Here is a 13049-nt window from a genome sequence, read left to right as displayed (position 1 = left end):
GCAAAGTGGACATAGATGGGCACTTTAGATAGGTGGTGGGAGGTGTGAATTTGGGTCAGCCGAGGACCATACCGAAGTAGTTTGCGTAATAGCAATAGAAACTGTGTCCAGATGGCGCACTGGTTAGCGCAATTGGCTTGTAAACAAGAGATCCTAGGTTTGAATCCCGGTCTAGCGCACATTTCCACTCGTCACACTGACTAAGGCATTCTCCTACATTAACTCACAAAGAATATAAACCGGACGTTGATAGTAAGAACTGCGTGTGCTGTATAAATGCAAAGTAAATATGTAGTTGACATAACTGCATCGATCAAGAAGTCACATTACTGGCAATTCTGTTAAAAAAAACTGTCATGCGTGTCACATCAGCATTACTGGACCCGTTAGGTCTCGGTCCTAATGACAGAGTTTTGTGGTGACCCAATACAACAGGTATTTTCAATCAGTCCTTCACAACTGGTTTCCCTGTTGCCTGGGAAGAAACATCTGTCAAACGACTACTACAGTATGTCCCGGACACAGCTCGCAGCCCTCTAACACCCCTTTTCATCCTCCACCCATGTGATAGGTCTTAGAATATGTAGTCTACCAGCAGATTACAAATTAATTAACAACAAACAATTTATTTGACAGATACCAATCAAACTAAGTGAAAACATGCTTGAAAACGGTAACTGTTTCCCGACACGCGTCGTGTGAAATACGAATAAAAGAAAATTGTGATTGGTAGTGGAAAAGTTATTTATAAACAAACCCATTGCTTTCACATTCAAAATAATCCATTTATAATTGACAAAATCACAAAACGTTTTGACAACTTTTGAAAATGAGTAATGTAAATAACGCATGCATATCCAAATATTCAAAAAGAACGTTAATGTCTCAAACGGTGACGTAAGGTCACTTTATTTTGATATGAATAAGAAGAGAAAAATGAATAGTGATCAAGTTTTGTTTTTAGATATCATCTGACGGCTGACGTATGGTACTACAGAATTACAAGACAAAATACATGTACCACTCAGTTCATAAAAGAGAAACTGGAGTCACCTTTCTCTCCATGCATCGTGTGGGACGAAAATGCTCGATAAATCTTATTCAGGACCAACTTTACCCCAGTATTATTCAGCTTTTCAGATTTGGATCAACCAGTCTAGCTCCTCCTATTCTCAGTCCAGTTGCAGCTCAAGAGTATCTCAAGTACTAGATGAACAACACATACTGGTAGGTTATCAAATCACTTTATACTCACTTCGAGCAGATGTCAGCGTAAGAATTCCTCCTTTCCAGTGAACTTCACTACTCATCTCTTGTTTGTTCCCTTTTCACTATGCAACTCGTCCCTGTCGGTGGGAGACACCATCAGCTAGGGAGCCAAGCCTATCGTCGAGTGCATTATTAAACCTCCTCGTCTTCACAGCTTTCGCCAATGTAATACATTATCTTATCCACTACTTCATTGTAAGCGACTGACAGTTCCCAAAGTGAACTAAGTAATGCATTTCAAACGATGTACGGTTCGTGATGGTATAACTACACTAAGGACAGATTCCTACCCACCACATGTAGGGGGCGTAGAGTCGCATATAGGTACAATGAAAAAAGGTGTTGAATATTTAAGCTTTTGGAAAAATTCCATGTTTCAAAATAGGAAACATCACACATTTACACATTTACCCAAGCACAACTCACATACACATGACCACTATATCCAGGAACTAATACATAAATGCTGCTGCATATCATGAACAGTAATCTGGCTGGGGCGAGGCTTTGGTATTAAGGCGGAAGGGGAGGGGAGGGACAGCAGAGTAGGACTGGGGACACTGCTAGTGCTGCCTGACGGAATGTGGAGGTTTTGGGGACAGGATAGGTCTGCTAAGTGCAGTGGCTGTGGTGAGGGTGCAGGGACGATTAAGGGGCTCAAGTTGAGAGGGGAAAGTACTAAGTGGGCGTGTAGGTGGGATACAAAGTATGTGTATCACTGGCGAAAGTTCGACCAGTCATGAAGGTAAGCAGCTTGTCAGTAGCTATGCACACATAGAATGCAGCACAATGATGGCAGCTGAGATGGATTGCTGCTTTCATAGGTGGCCCTGAATCTGATGAATTAGTGTAGAAGATGCCTGTGATAGGATTGGAGTATGTGGTATTGGTAAAATGTATAGAACAATTCTCGAATCTAGGTCTACTGTAGGGATACGAGACATGGAGCAAGGGGTTGATTGGAGGGTTAGCGTTCAGGCGCATGAGGATATTGTGTAGTTTAAGTGGGTGGGGGAATACAACTGTAGAAGGGTGGGGAGGATAATGGGGACGATATTATTCATTTCAGTGCATTATGAGGGGTATTCGAACCCTGGCAAAGAATGTGATTCATTTGCTAAAGTACTGGTGGACCTGAGTCAAGAGAGGAGTGGCTGGTCATAGGGTATGTGGGGTGGGGTGGGGGGAAGGTAGGTGATGTGGGGCAAGTCGCCTGTTCATGGACAAGTTGGGGAGTGCAATTTCGATCTGTTTAAGAGCCAGTGAAACACATGGCATATTTGAAGCATGACTGCTCGTCACTACAGATTCTTTTACTATAGATGTCGAGGTTGTATGGAAGGAACTTCTTAGTACTGGATGGGTGACAGCTGTTGAAGTGAAAGTGTAGATGGTGACAAATTTCTGTGCTGTTGATGGAGGTACCGATCTATCCATCGTTGTGGTGGAGGTAAACATAGAGGTGGTTTGTTTGGCAGAGGACGACCACATAAATTAAATGGGGAAAATACGTTTAGGTCTGAAGGAATGTGCATAGATTGGCCCCACCCTTAGTTCAGACCACGAAGACGTCCTCAATTTATCTAGATTCTGAGGGTTTAGAAAGGATTGTCCTAGATGATCCTCGAATCGACTGGCATAGGATGAGATGGCAATTCCTGTACTGCACATTTGTTTGTAGATGATGCCTTCAAAAGAGAATTAAATGAGGATGAGGATGTAGTTGATCATGCAGTCTGTTGGGAGTTGGGAAAAGTAATGTTCAGCAGCAGTACGGCCATGGTATAAGAAGATGCAGAGGGAGTGACTTCAACAGTGAAGAGCAGGGTGCTGGCCGGTAAACGAACAGGAAGTGTGAAGAGTCGATGAATGATATGGTAGTGACTTTGATATACAATGGTAGGTTGCGTGTAATGAGCTGAAGGTATTGTTATCTCAGAGTGGAGCTTCTGTCAGTGGTGGCACAGCAGTTAGCCACAATGGGGCATCCTTAGTAGATGTATGTATGAACTTTAGGAACAATGTTGGAGTGCACTGAGTGGTGGTGGCGAGAAGAGAGGTAGTCTGGGTGGAGGAGAGGGGAGGGAGGAATGGAGGGAGGAAGGTTCTTAAATTAACTTAAGGATTTAAGATCGTGCTGAATTTATGGATTGAGTTCACTTTGGCAGGGCTTTTAGGTGAACGCACCAGACAGCTGGTTGAGTCCCTCTACCACGTAAGCCCTGAGCGCAGGACACTCTGCAGCTCGTATCCACTGGTGGACGCAGAGTTAACAGGCAGCATTATGAGGTCGGCATCCCAACATTTAGAAGACGATTACCAACAGATTTAAAGTATTTTATGAAGTGCATGTCACACAGACGTCTCTTTATCCTATATTGTCACTACCGGTTTCGTATACCAGCCACCATCACAGTATAAAATATCATATCTTACTTACATTATGTCATATCGTATCCACATAGCGATTTTATTTACATAAGCCCTTGAGAGGTGCTGAGCATCTGTAGAAGAAAGAAGTGTCCGTACTCAGGATGTCGTGCATGATATATGAAAATATAACTATTGATGGGTCACCTCTTGATTGTGAATACCTGTTTGTTCTTTTAATGTCCAAATTTTCTGATGAGTTTGTGGTAATATCGTGGCCATATGAATATGACATGGCATTGTAAATAATAGTCTATACGAACGTTTTGCTATATTGTTTATTAGCTAACACCGATGGTGATGGCTGCGTGTCATGGACTTCATAAAATGCTTTTATAAGGCAATTTGTTCAAAATGTTACAGATATTTCACGTAAAAAGGGAACCGAAAATTTGTTGTATTACTCGAAAACTTTGTCGACAGTAATATCTGGGAAATATTCATAATTATGGGTATTTTCACAAACGCTAAAATCGCCACAATGGTGTTAAAACAGTTTATATGAAGTATGATAAATAGTGTAAAGAAACGCAGCGCAATGTCACGCCTTAACTATTTTTAATCGTCATAGACTTTACTCCTACGCGTGATTTTAATAACGCTTTAGCACTTGTACAAGAAATACCTTAAAAGTCTTCTAGAGAACGAATAGTAAGCTACCTGATAAGGTTGATGATAATATAGACATGTCGTGTCCCTGATTCTTTATTTGTTAAAGTAAAAGTTGTCTGCTATTGAAACCTTTTATGTAATGTATCCATATGCACATCGATAAACACTAGTGTGTCTCACAGAGCCTTAGTCAAACTGCTATATGGTAGAAGAACTTTACCTTTGGATGGAACTGAAACCCATGTTATGAGCAAATAGCTAAAATTGTGAGGTCATCAGAGAGGCTGGGTTAGCAAAGACCACATGGACTGTATACGAATAGACGCACTCTGTTCTTGCTGCAGCTTCGCCGTGTCAGCTTCTTTATTGTAGACGATTTGTCTTGGGAAAAGGAAATGGGCATTTTGGAGCTACATCGTCCATTAATACAGTAAGATGGTTCCTGCCTTGCACTGCTTTTGCGTATTTACGTTACGTTTACATTCAAAGGGCTTGCTGTTTTATTTCACATGGGTAATGTTACATGTTTGTCAGAGTTCACGTTTTTTATGAACAGGTGGAAATATCTAATTTCTATTGAGTTATCCGAGCCGGCTGATCTGATTGTGAGCGTTAATATGAATATGAGATTATTGTGTTGTCTTTTGAAAAAGTTTCGTCATGCAGAGTCGCGTGCTCCGTTGGATGGTACTTGTACGTAAGACACGAGATTTTGTATTCATTTTCTGCCCGGTACACGTAAATGTATTCAGGATTCGTATAATTTCATATTGTGACGAAGTTATTTCTACCCCATTGATCTTCACTCAAATCCTCACATTTGTTCACTTCAGAACTACTTTCTCGAACATATTACGTTCCTGTTCCAGTATCTTCAAAACAGAGAGAGACATGAAAAATGAATTGCCGTTAAGACGAAATTTTCAGCTATATACCCTATGATATGTAAGCAACACTATGCACTGGAGACAAAAATAATTACGAGAAGTAAAACGAACATTTCTCACTGAGCATAAGACCTAAGACTTCTCCTACTTACTACAGATCACTTCGATAGTATTCTGAATGTGAAAAATTGAGAGATAAAGTGTGCTTCTGGTTAAGAATAACGTGAGAGTGCATGTAAATTATCCGGAAATAAATACTCACTTGACAAAAAATGTGAAGTCAGCTGTAGTAGACACATGACCTACGGCCAATATGTAGATTTTTCACAGCACAGGGTAGCTAACTGAAGAAAGCAAAGTGACTGCAATTATGTGAGTGCCGAGTTCTTATTTTAAGCGGAATTAATTAAATTTATGTGATACACCAGACGCACTAATCTGTACGCCTAATTTTTGCGGCACGTAAACAACGCAAATCCGTGGATGAAATTTTCACTCTGTAGTGGAGTGAGCGCTGATATGAAACTTCCTGCCAGATTAAAACTGTGTGCCGAACCGAGACTGGAACTCTTCACCTTCGCCCTTCGTGAGAAAGTGCTCTACCACCTTTAATTCTTTCTTTCCTTTTTTCTCCAAATGATAAACAATTACGATTAAATAAGAGACCCTCCAGTTTAAGATTAATGATGTGCAATTAGCGTCAATAACAAATAAAACATAAGTATAACTAAAAACACGTTCTTGTGGAAACAAACAAAATTGCATCCGCCAGCAGCAAACTTGTGGGTAGATGCACTCAGAATCCCAAGTCACTCTGCCGTGTTACACTCACGTCTTCTCTAAGAATATTCCAATTTTCCGATACACTGATCGGAGTCCTGGTATTACACTCTCACATTGAAAGCACCTACTCACATTCTGAACACCTCAGATGTAGGTGGGGTGGGGGTGAAGATGGAACTATCCAAAAAGTTAGAATAGTATTGAAGGTATTGTAGATTATGGATGAGAAAGGTAAAACGACCTTGTAGGACGGTTAAAAATCCAAGGACACTCTTATCTCCTTCATGGAAGAAGGAAGATATTGATACGTCTTTCATCTAGTTCACCTCTTTAGTCTTCATATGTTTTAAATAAGTTTCATCTGCAGAAGATGCACACTTCAGTGGACGTTCATCAGTTGGGTAAAGCGACAAATCTGTGCTGGTAATGGCATGTAGATGAAGATCTGTCATGTATTTCCCATAACACTAGGTGCCAGGTCTCACTAGCGTTCCTGTCAAGGAAGACTAGTGCACAGAACGCCAGACCACGGGCCATGTGCCCGTAGGAATCGGCTTTCCACCACATTCCGAGTATCATATCTTATCATTGTGCCTTGCAGTGTATTCACAAATGTCACGTCTCGTAGGATTCCTGGTACAAGGCAAGTCGGTATGTACGTAACTGTATTCAGTGAAAGAAAGGTGGTGGCATGTGAGATGGGGGCAGAAACATGTGCTACTGCAACGGGCACCACTTGGGAGAGAAGGGCCAATTCATCAATCAGGCTGCCCCTTAACCTGGTTCGGTGAAGGGCCCATGTGGGCAATTGCTGACGGTACGCCACATTTTAACGTCCTCTCCGAATTTTAACACACTGCGCATTGATCTTGGCCTGCCATGTACTCTGGATGAAATTTTAGCGGATGACCCGGGAGCAGCTGCTCGCGTTCTTCGTTTTATCCACTTGATTAGCCTGTCTAAGGACGTTTGATCATGCTGTTTTCTTTTAATCCCTTGCCTGTAAATGTGCCTTTTATAGTGTTGTCCTTTTTAGTTGCTGTTTTAACATTGTGCCTTGCAATGCATTCAAAATTTAGTCAGGGTGCTAATGACCACTGCAGTTGTGCGCCCTAAAACCACAAAAAAAGATATGTGATTTAACCATCATAATTACGTAAACTGCAGCCGCTCTTCCATGGACATTAACAAGACCAAGGGCATTGTCTCGAGGAGGAAGAATTGGCCTGTCTAGCGATTCTGATGATAAGACCCAGACTTACAAAGTAGCCAAACGCCACCTGCGGTTTGTGTGCTTTTGCCTTTAACCTAATGAGCTACCCAAGCATGATTCACGACCAGTCCTCACGGTTTTACTTCCTCCAGTAACTTCAAAGAAGCTTTACTCCGAATTGCAATACTAGCACTGCCAGAGGAAAGGATACGACAGAGACATAGTTTATCCACAGTCTGTATATGTTTCCAAATAAAAGAGAACTTGACCACGAAAGGCAAAGGTCCAGAATTCAAGTTTCGCTCTGGCACACAGTTTTAATTTGCCAGGAAGATTCATATCAGCTCTCTCTTCATTACAGAGTGAAAATTTCATTCGCGAATCACCGTCATTCTGTAGCTAAGCAACGTCTCCGCAGGATCATTTCTTCCATGAGTTCTAGTGTTGCTACTTTCGCACAAGAGTTCCTGTGTGGTTTGGACGTTAGGAGACGATGTTCTGGCTTAGGTAAAGGTGTGAGGAAGGGTCGTGAGTCGTGATTGAGTAGCTCAGCCGGCAGAGCACTTGCCCGTGAAAGGCAAAGTTCCCGCGTTTGAGTCCCGGTCTGGCACACAGTTCCAATCTGCAGGAAGATCAATTCTGGAAACACCACCAGGCTGTGGCTAAGCCCGATCTCCGCAATATCATTTCTTCCAGGAGTGCTTGTAAGTTTGGCAGGAGATAGGGTACTGGTGGAAGTAAAATTGTGAGGACGGGTCATGAGTGCGTACTCGAGTATCTCAGTCGGTAGAGCACTTGCCCGAGAAAATCAAAGATCTCAACTTAGAGTAACTGCCAGGCACGCAGATTTAATTTCCAGAAAGATTCAACCAAAATTCGCGTTGTGTAAAGTGTGTTGAGTGATTTAATTCTATTTTTAAGCGTATATCTGTGTTGTTATTCAGACAACTGTGGCTTTTGCTGTAGGGTACGAGTACATTATGAGTTGGAAAGTCACGGTGGTCTAGAGTGGGGATCTGAAGTGGGAATTCAGCGAGGCTCTTTCAAAAAACTGAAACTCAGTAGAAAACAGTGAATAATCGCTGAAGAGTGGGGAAGGATTTGTGTTCTTCAGGCTGAATTAGACCACGTGAAATCTGAACGGGACAGCCGCGGTGGTCTCCCGGTCGCGCAGTCCGGAACCGTGCGACTGCTACGGTCGCAGGTTCGAATCCTGCCTCGGGCATGGATGTGTGTGATGTTCTTAGGTTAGTTAGGTTTAAGTAGTTCTAAGTTCTAGGGGACTGATGACCACAGCAGTTGAGTCCCATAGTGCTCAGAGCCATTTGAACCATTTTTTGAATCTGAACGAGATGGATTCAAGGTGGAAGAAGATCATGGAAACTATGTACAGGTTACAAGTAATGGGTATAGATGAAAGAGGAAGACCCCTTTAACTTTATCATTTACATCTGAGCTTACAGTATGGAAGAGACTTGACTTGCTACCTGAAGTAGGCTAGTAGCAGAAAAGCCTCATTCAGTTGAAGGTCACAATAGGGTTTAGCACATTTGTACCAAAGAAACCTACGATAAGTAGTTACCAAAGGAGCATAGGAGTAAAAGATTTCTTGCTTCTAGAATGCCGGCCGGCGTGGCCGTGCGGTTGTAGGCGCTTCAGTCTGGAACCGCGTAACCGCTACGGTCGCAGGTTCGAATCCTGCCTCGGGCATGGATGTGTGTGATGTCCTTAGGTTAGTTAGGTTTAAGTAGTTGTAAGTTCTAGGGGACTGATGACCACAGATGTTAAGTCCCATAGTGCTCAGAGCCATTTGAACCATTTTTGCTGCTAGGCTGTTGTTAGTGTAACGGTATAGGCCATATGGTACACTACAAATTAGAAACAGGGCACCTGGTCACAAGTAGTGTGATGCCAGGTGCTAGCCGGCCGCTGTGACAGAGCGGTTCTAGGCGCGTCAGTCCGAAACCGCGGTGCTGCTACGATCGCAGGTTCGAATCCTACCTCGGGCATGGGTGTGTGGGATGTCCTTAGGTTAGTTAGATTTAAGTGGTTCTAAGTCTAGAGGACTGATGACCTCAGATGTTAAGTCTCATAGTGCTTAGAGCCACATGAACCATTTTTGAACCTTTTTTTTTAACCAAGTCCACCCCTTAGCCAGGTAACAGAGGACATAGGGACAATGTGCAAGGATTTTGACAAAGTGGGTCACGTTACTGTGGTAGGTGGAGTTTAGAACAATCTGGCTAAGAAGAGAAATGAGGGCATTAGGGGTATTCTAGGTGAAATAGGAACAGCAATGACACACACAAATGTTTTTTGGAGGTCCTGCAGTGCCATCACTGGCCCTGGTTAAAATTGCTGTGAACTGTGTGAACACTGAGTTTAAGAGGCTGCTGCTGACTGAAACGAAATCTCATACGAGTGCAGTGCACGTTGCTGTAATTGGGAGACGGAAATACGCTAGACGTGACATCCATCTGAATGGCAGAAGGTTTGGTTGAGTTTCTTGCAGATAATACACTGGGTGGCGGCGGGGACCACACACATAATAACATTCCTGTGCTTACTGGTGTCAGAGAGGCCCCTGTTTCAGGTCAGAATCAGGATTCAGGCACCCTGTTTTGAAATAATTGTAAATAACAGGAGAGTCTCACAAAATGCTTAATAATGCACAGAAAATTGGGGTTAGATTATTTCATCAGAACATCGAAAGACTGAGTAAGAAGACAGAAGAGCTTCTTGCTATTTTGAAAATTTAGACAGCTATGAAAATGTAAACATCCTGTACCTGTCTGGGCACGACATAGCCACAGGGATAGATAAGTTACACAAAGTAACATTACATTATACCTTCTCAATCAGGCAGAAGTGATATGGGAAAATGAGGAGCTATTCTATATATTAAGACTGAAGACAAGCAAAAACTTGTAGACAAATAGGTTTTGTAATGATCATCACACATGAGTGGGTGCTTGTCAGTTAATATTGAAAAATGGTTGAGTTTGAATTGTAACTGGATATACACTCCTGGAAATGGAAAAAAGAACACATTGACACCGGTGTGTCAGACCCACCATACTTGCTCCGGACACTGCGAGAGGGCTGTACAAGCAATGATCACACGCACGGCACAGCGGACACACCAGGAACCGCGGTGTTAGCCGTCGAATGGCGCTAGCTGCGCAGCATTTGTGCACCGCCGCCGTCAGTGTCAGCCAGTTTGCCGTGGCATACGGAGCTCCATCGCAGTCTTTAACACTGGTAGCATGCCGCGACAGCGTGGACGTGAACCGTATGTGCAGTTGACGGACTTTGAGCGAGGGCGTATAATGGGCATGCGGGAGGCCGGGTGGACGTACCGCCGAATTGCTCAACACGTGGGGCGTGAGGTCTCCACAGTACATCGATGTTGTCGCCAGTGGTCGGCGGAAGGTGCACATGCCCGTCGACCTGGGACCGGACCGCAGCGACGTACGGATGCACGCCAAGACCGTAGGATCCTACGCAGTGCCGTAGGGGACCGCACCGCCACTTCCCAGCAAATTAGGGACACTGTTGCTCCTGGGGTATCGGCGAGGACTATTCGCAACCGTCTCCATGAAGCTGGGCTACGGTCCGGCACACCGTTAGGCCGTCTTCCGCTCACGCCCCAACATCGTGCAGCCCGCCTCCAGTGGTGTCGCGACAGGCGTGAATGGAGGGACGAATGGAGACGTGTCGTCTTCAGCGATGAGATTCGCTTCTGCCTTGGTGCCAATGATGGTGGTATGCGTGTTTGGCGCCGTGCAGGTGAGAGCCACAATCAGGACTGCATACGACCGAGGCACACAGGGCCAACACCCGGCATCATGGTGTGGGGAGCGATCTCCTACACTGGCCGTACACCTCTGGTGATCGTCGAGGGGACACTGAATAGTGCACGGTACATCCAAACCGTCATCGAACCCATCGTTCTACCATTCCCAGACCGGCAAGGGAACTTGCTGTTCCAACAGGACAATGCACGTCCGCATGTATCCCGTGCCACCCAACGTGCTCTAGAAGGTGTAAGTCAACTACCCTGACCAGCAAGATCTCCGGATCAGTCCCCCATTGAGCATGTTTGGGACTGGATGAAGCGTCGTCTCACGCGGTCTGCACGTCCAGCACGAACGGTGGTCCAACAAAGGCGCCAGGTGGAAATGGCAAGGCAAGCCGTTCCACAGGACTACATCCAGCACCTCTACGATCGTCTCCATGGGAGAATAGCAGCCTGCATTGCTGCGAGAGGTGGATATACATTGTACTAGTGCCGACATTTTGCATGCTCTGTTGCCTGTGTCTATGTGCCTGTGGTTCTGTCAGTGTGATCATGTGATTTATCTGCCCCCAGGAATGTGTCAATAAAGTTTCCCCTTCCTGGGACAATGAATTCACGGTGTTCTTATTTCAATTTCCAGGAGTGTAGATCCATACTTGGAAATTTTGAATTGTTTCTGAGAAATCTGGATTCCTTTCTCGCTATCAGTCAGCAGCAAGTAGCTAATAGTCTGCCAATATTTAGATTTTCTAAATGTTTCTGATAGGAAAAATGATGTAGAAACCTTATTTTGATTCTACAATTTCATCTCAGTAATTAACTATTCAACATGGGTGAATAAAGACTGTAGGACCCTAATTGGTAATATTTTCTTTGGTTAACCTCAAACGCAAAGCATGCTGTCCCTGATCATGACCCACAGTTATTTAGGATAAATACGATAGTGCCTTACAGTACTGATACTCCTCGGTGGAATTCAGAATAAGCTGTGACTCCACAAAAATGCTTTTTGAGAATAGTTTATAAGAAATGATCTGGGATGAAGTTTATAATGAACCAAATGCTAACATAATGTTTAATCTATTCCATGATAAATTCGTATTATTATCTGAAAATAGCTTACTACATAAGCTAATCAGAGAGGCCATCAAACAGCCACGTAAAAACTGTGGGACGCTAGAGACATACTTGTGCGAAGGAAATGGCGGAGTATCTGTTGGTGAGAACAAGTAGCGGCATAATACAAAAACTACTCAGGTATACTAAGAAAAGTCATTAAAAATTGAGGAACATGCACGCAGTATAAGAAGTCAGTAATTTCAGCATCAAACGTTAGGTTTTACCGAATGTCGTGAAACGAGAACTAGGAAAATCAGACACGGAGCAGCATAACGATGCTACTGAATTAAATAGAAGGGCTATAAATGATAAATAACAATAATATATTTAGTAATTATTTTTTTAAATATAATACGAAGTATAGTGACAAGCAGTTCAAGAGAAAAATCGCAGCAGTATGTTGAAAAAGCAAGTCTCGTCAAGCTTAGTGAAATGAACGACTCATAAACTTCTCCTTCTGAAATTTAGAGAATTATATATTCTGTCAAAAATAAAACTTCATCTGGATTTGATTGTACTTCCAACAGAATGCTAAAGATTTCTTCCTGTATGAAAGCCCTACTTCACGTGAAAAATGAAATTCATCACCGACTCAAGACATTTTCCACACCGACTGAAATATGTTGTTGTTAAACTCCTTTTTAAGAAATATAATTGGAGTGATGTCAATGGCTGCCGATCTGTTACACTACTGACATCATTTTTAAGAATGGGATGTGTTATAGAATAGCATATCACCGGTGAATAGTAATATCATCAGCAAATCTGACTTTGGATTAGAATATTGGCTCTACTCAGAATGCCATTTACATTTCACTAATCAAATTTTACAAGCATTTAATAATAAAACAGCGCTGTTTGGTATTTTATGCTACCTATATAAGGCACTTTACTGCGTGAATCATATTATCTCTTAGATAAACTGAAGTTTGATGGG

The 13049-nt window shown here is 43.0% G+C and overlaps 1 protein-coding gene across 1 annotated transcript in view; it reads left to right on the top strand.

The window, feature by feature from the left end:
* Positions 1-2008: 2008 nt before the first annotated feature.
* The window catches only part of LOC126355467 (cholinesterase-like), a 38589-nt gene continuing 27548 nt past the window's right edge, over positions 2009-13049 (top strand). Inside the window, exon 1 of the mRNA XM_050005782.1 lies at positions 2009-2014. Coding sequence (XP_049861739.1) covers positions 2009-2014 — 6 coding nt within the window. The remainder of the gene's footprint in view (positions 2015-13049) is intronic.

Source organism: Schistocerca gregaria, chromosome 3 (genome assembly GCF_023897955.1).
Source record: "Schistocerca gregaria isolate iqSchGreg1 chromosome 3, iqSchGreg1.2, whole genome shotgun sequence".
Classification (NCBI taxonomy): domain Eukaryota; kingdom Metazoa; phylum Arthropoda; class Insecta; order Orthoptera; family Acrididae; genus Schistocerca; species Schistocerca gregaria.
The sequence above is the reverse complement of the archived record's forward strand: the minus strand, read 5'-3'. Positions and strand labels throughout refer to the sequence as shown.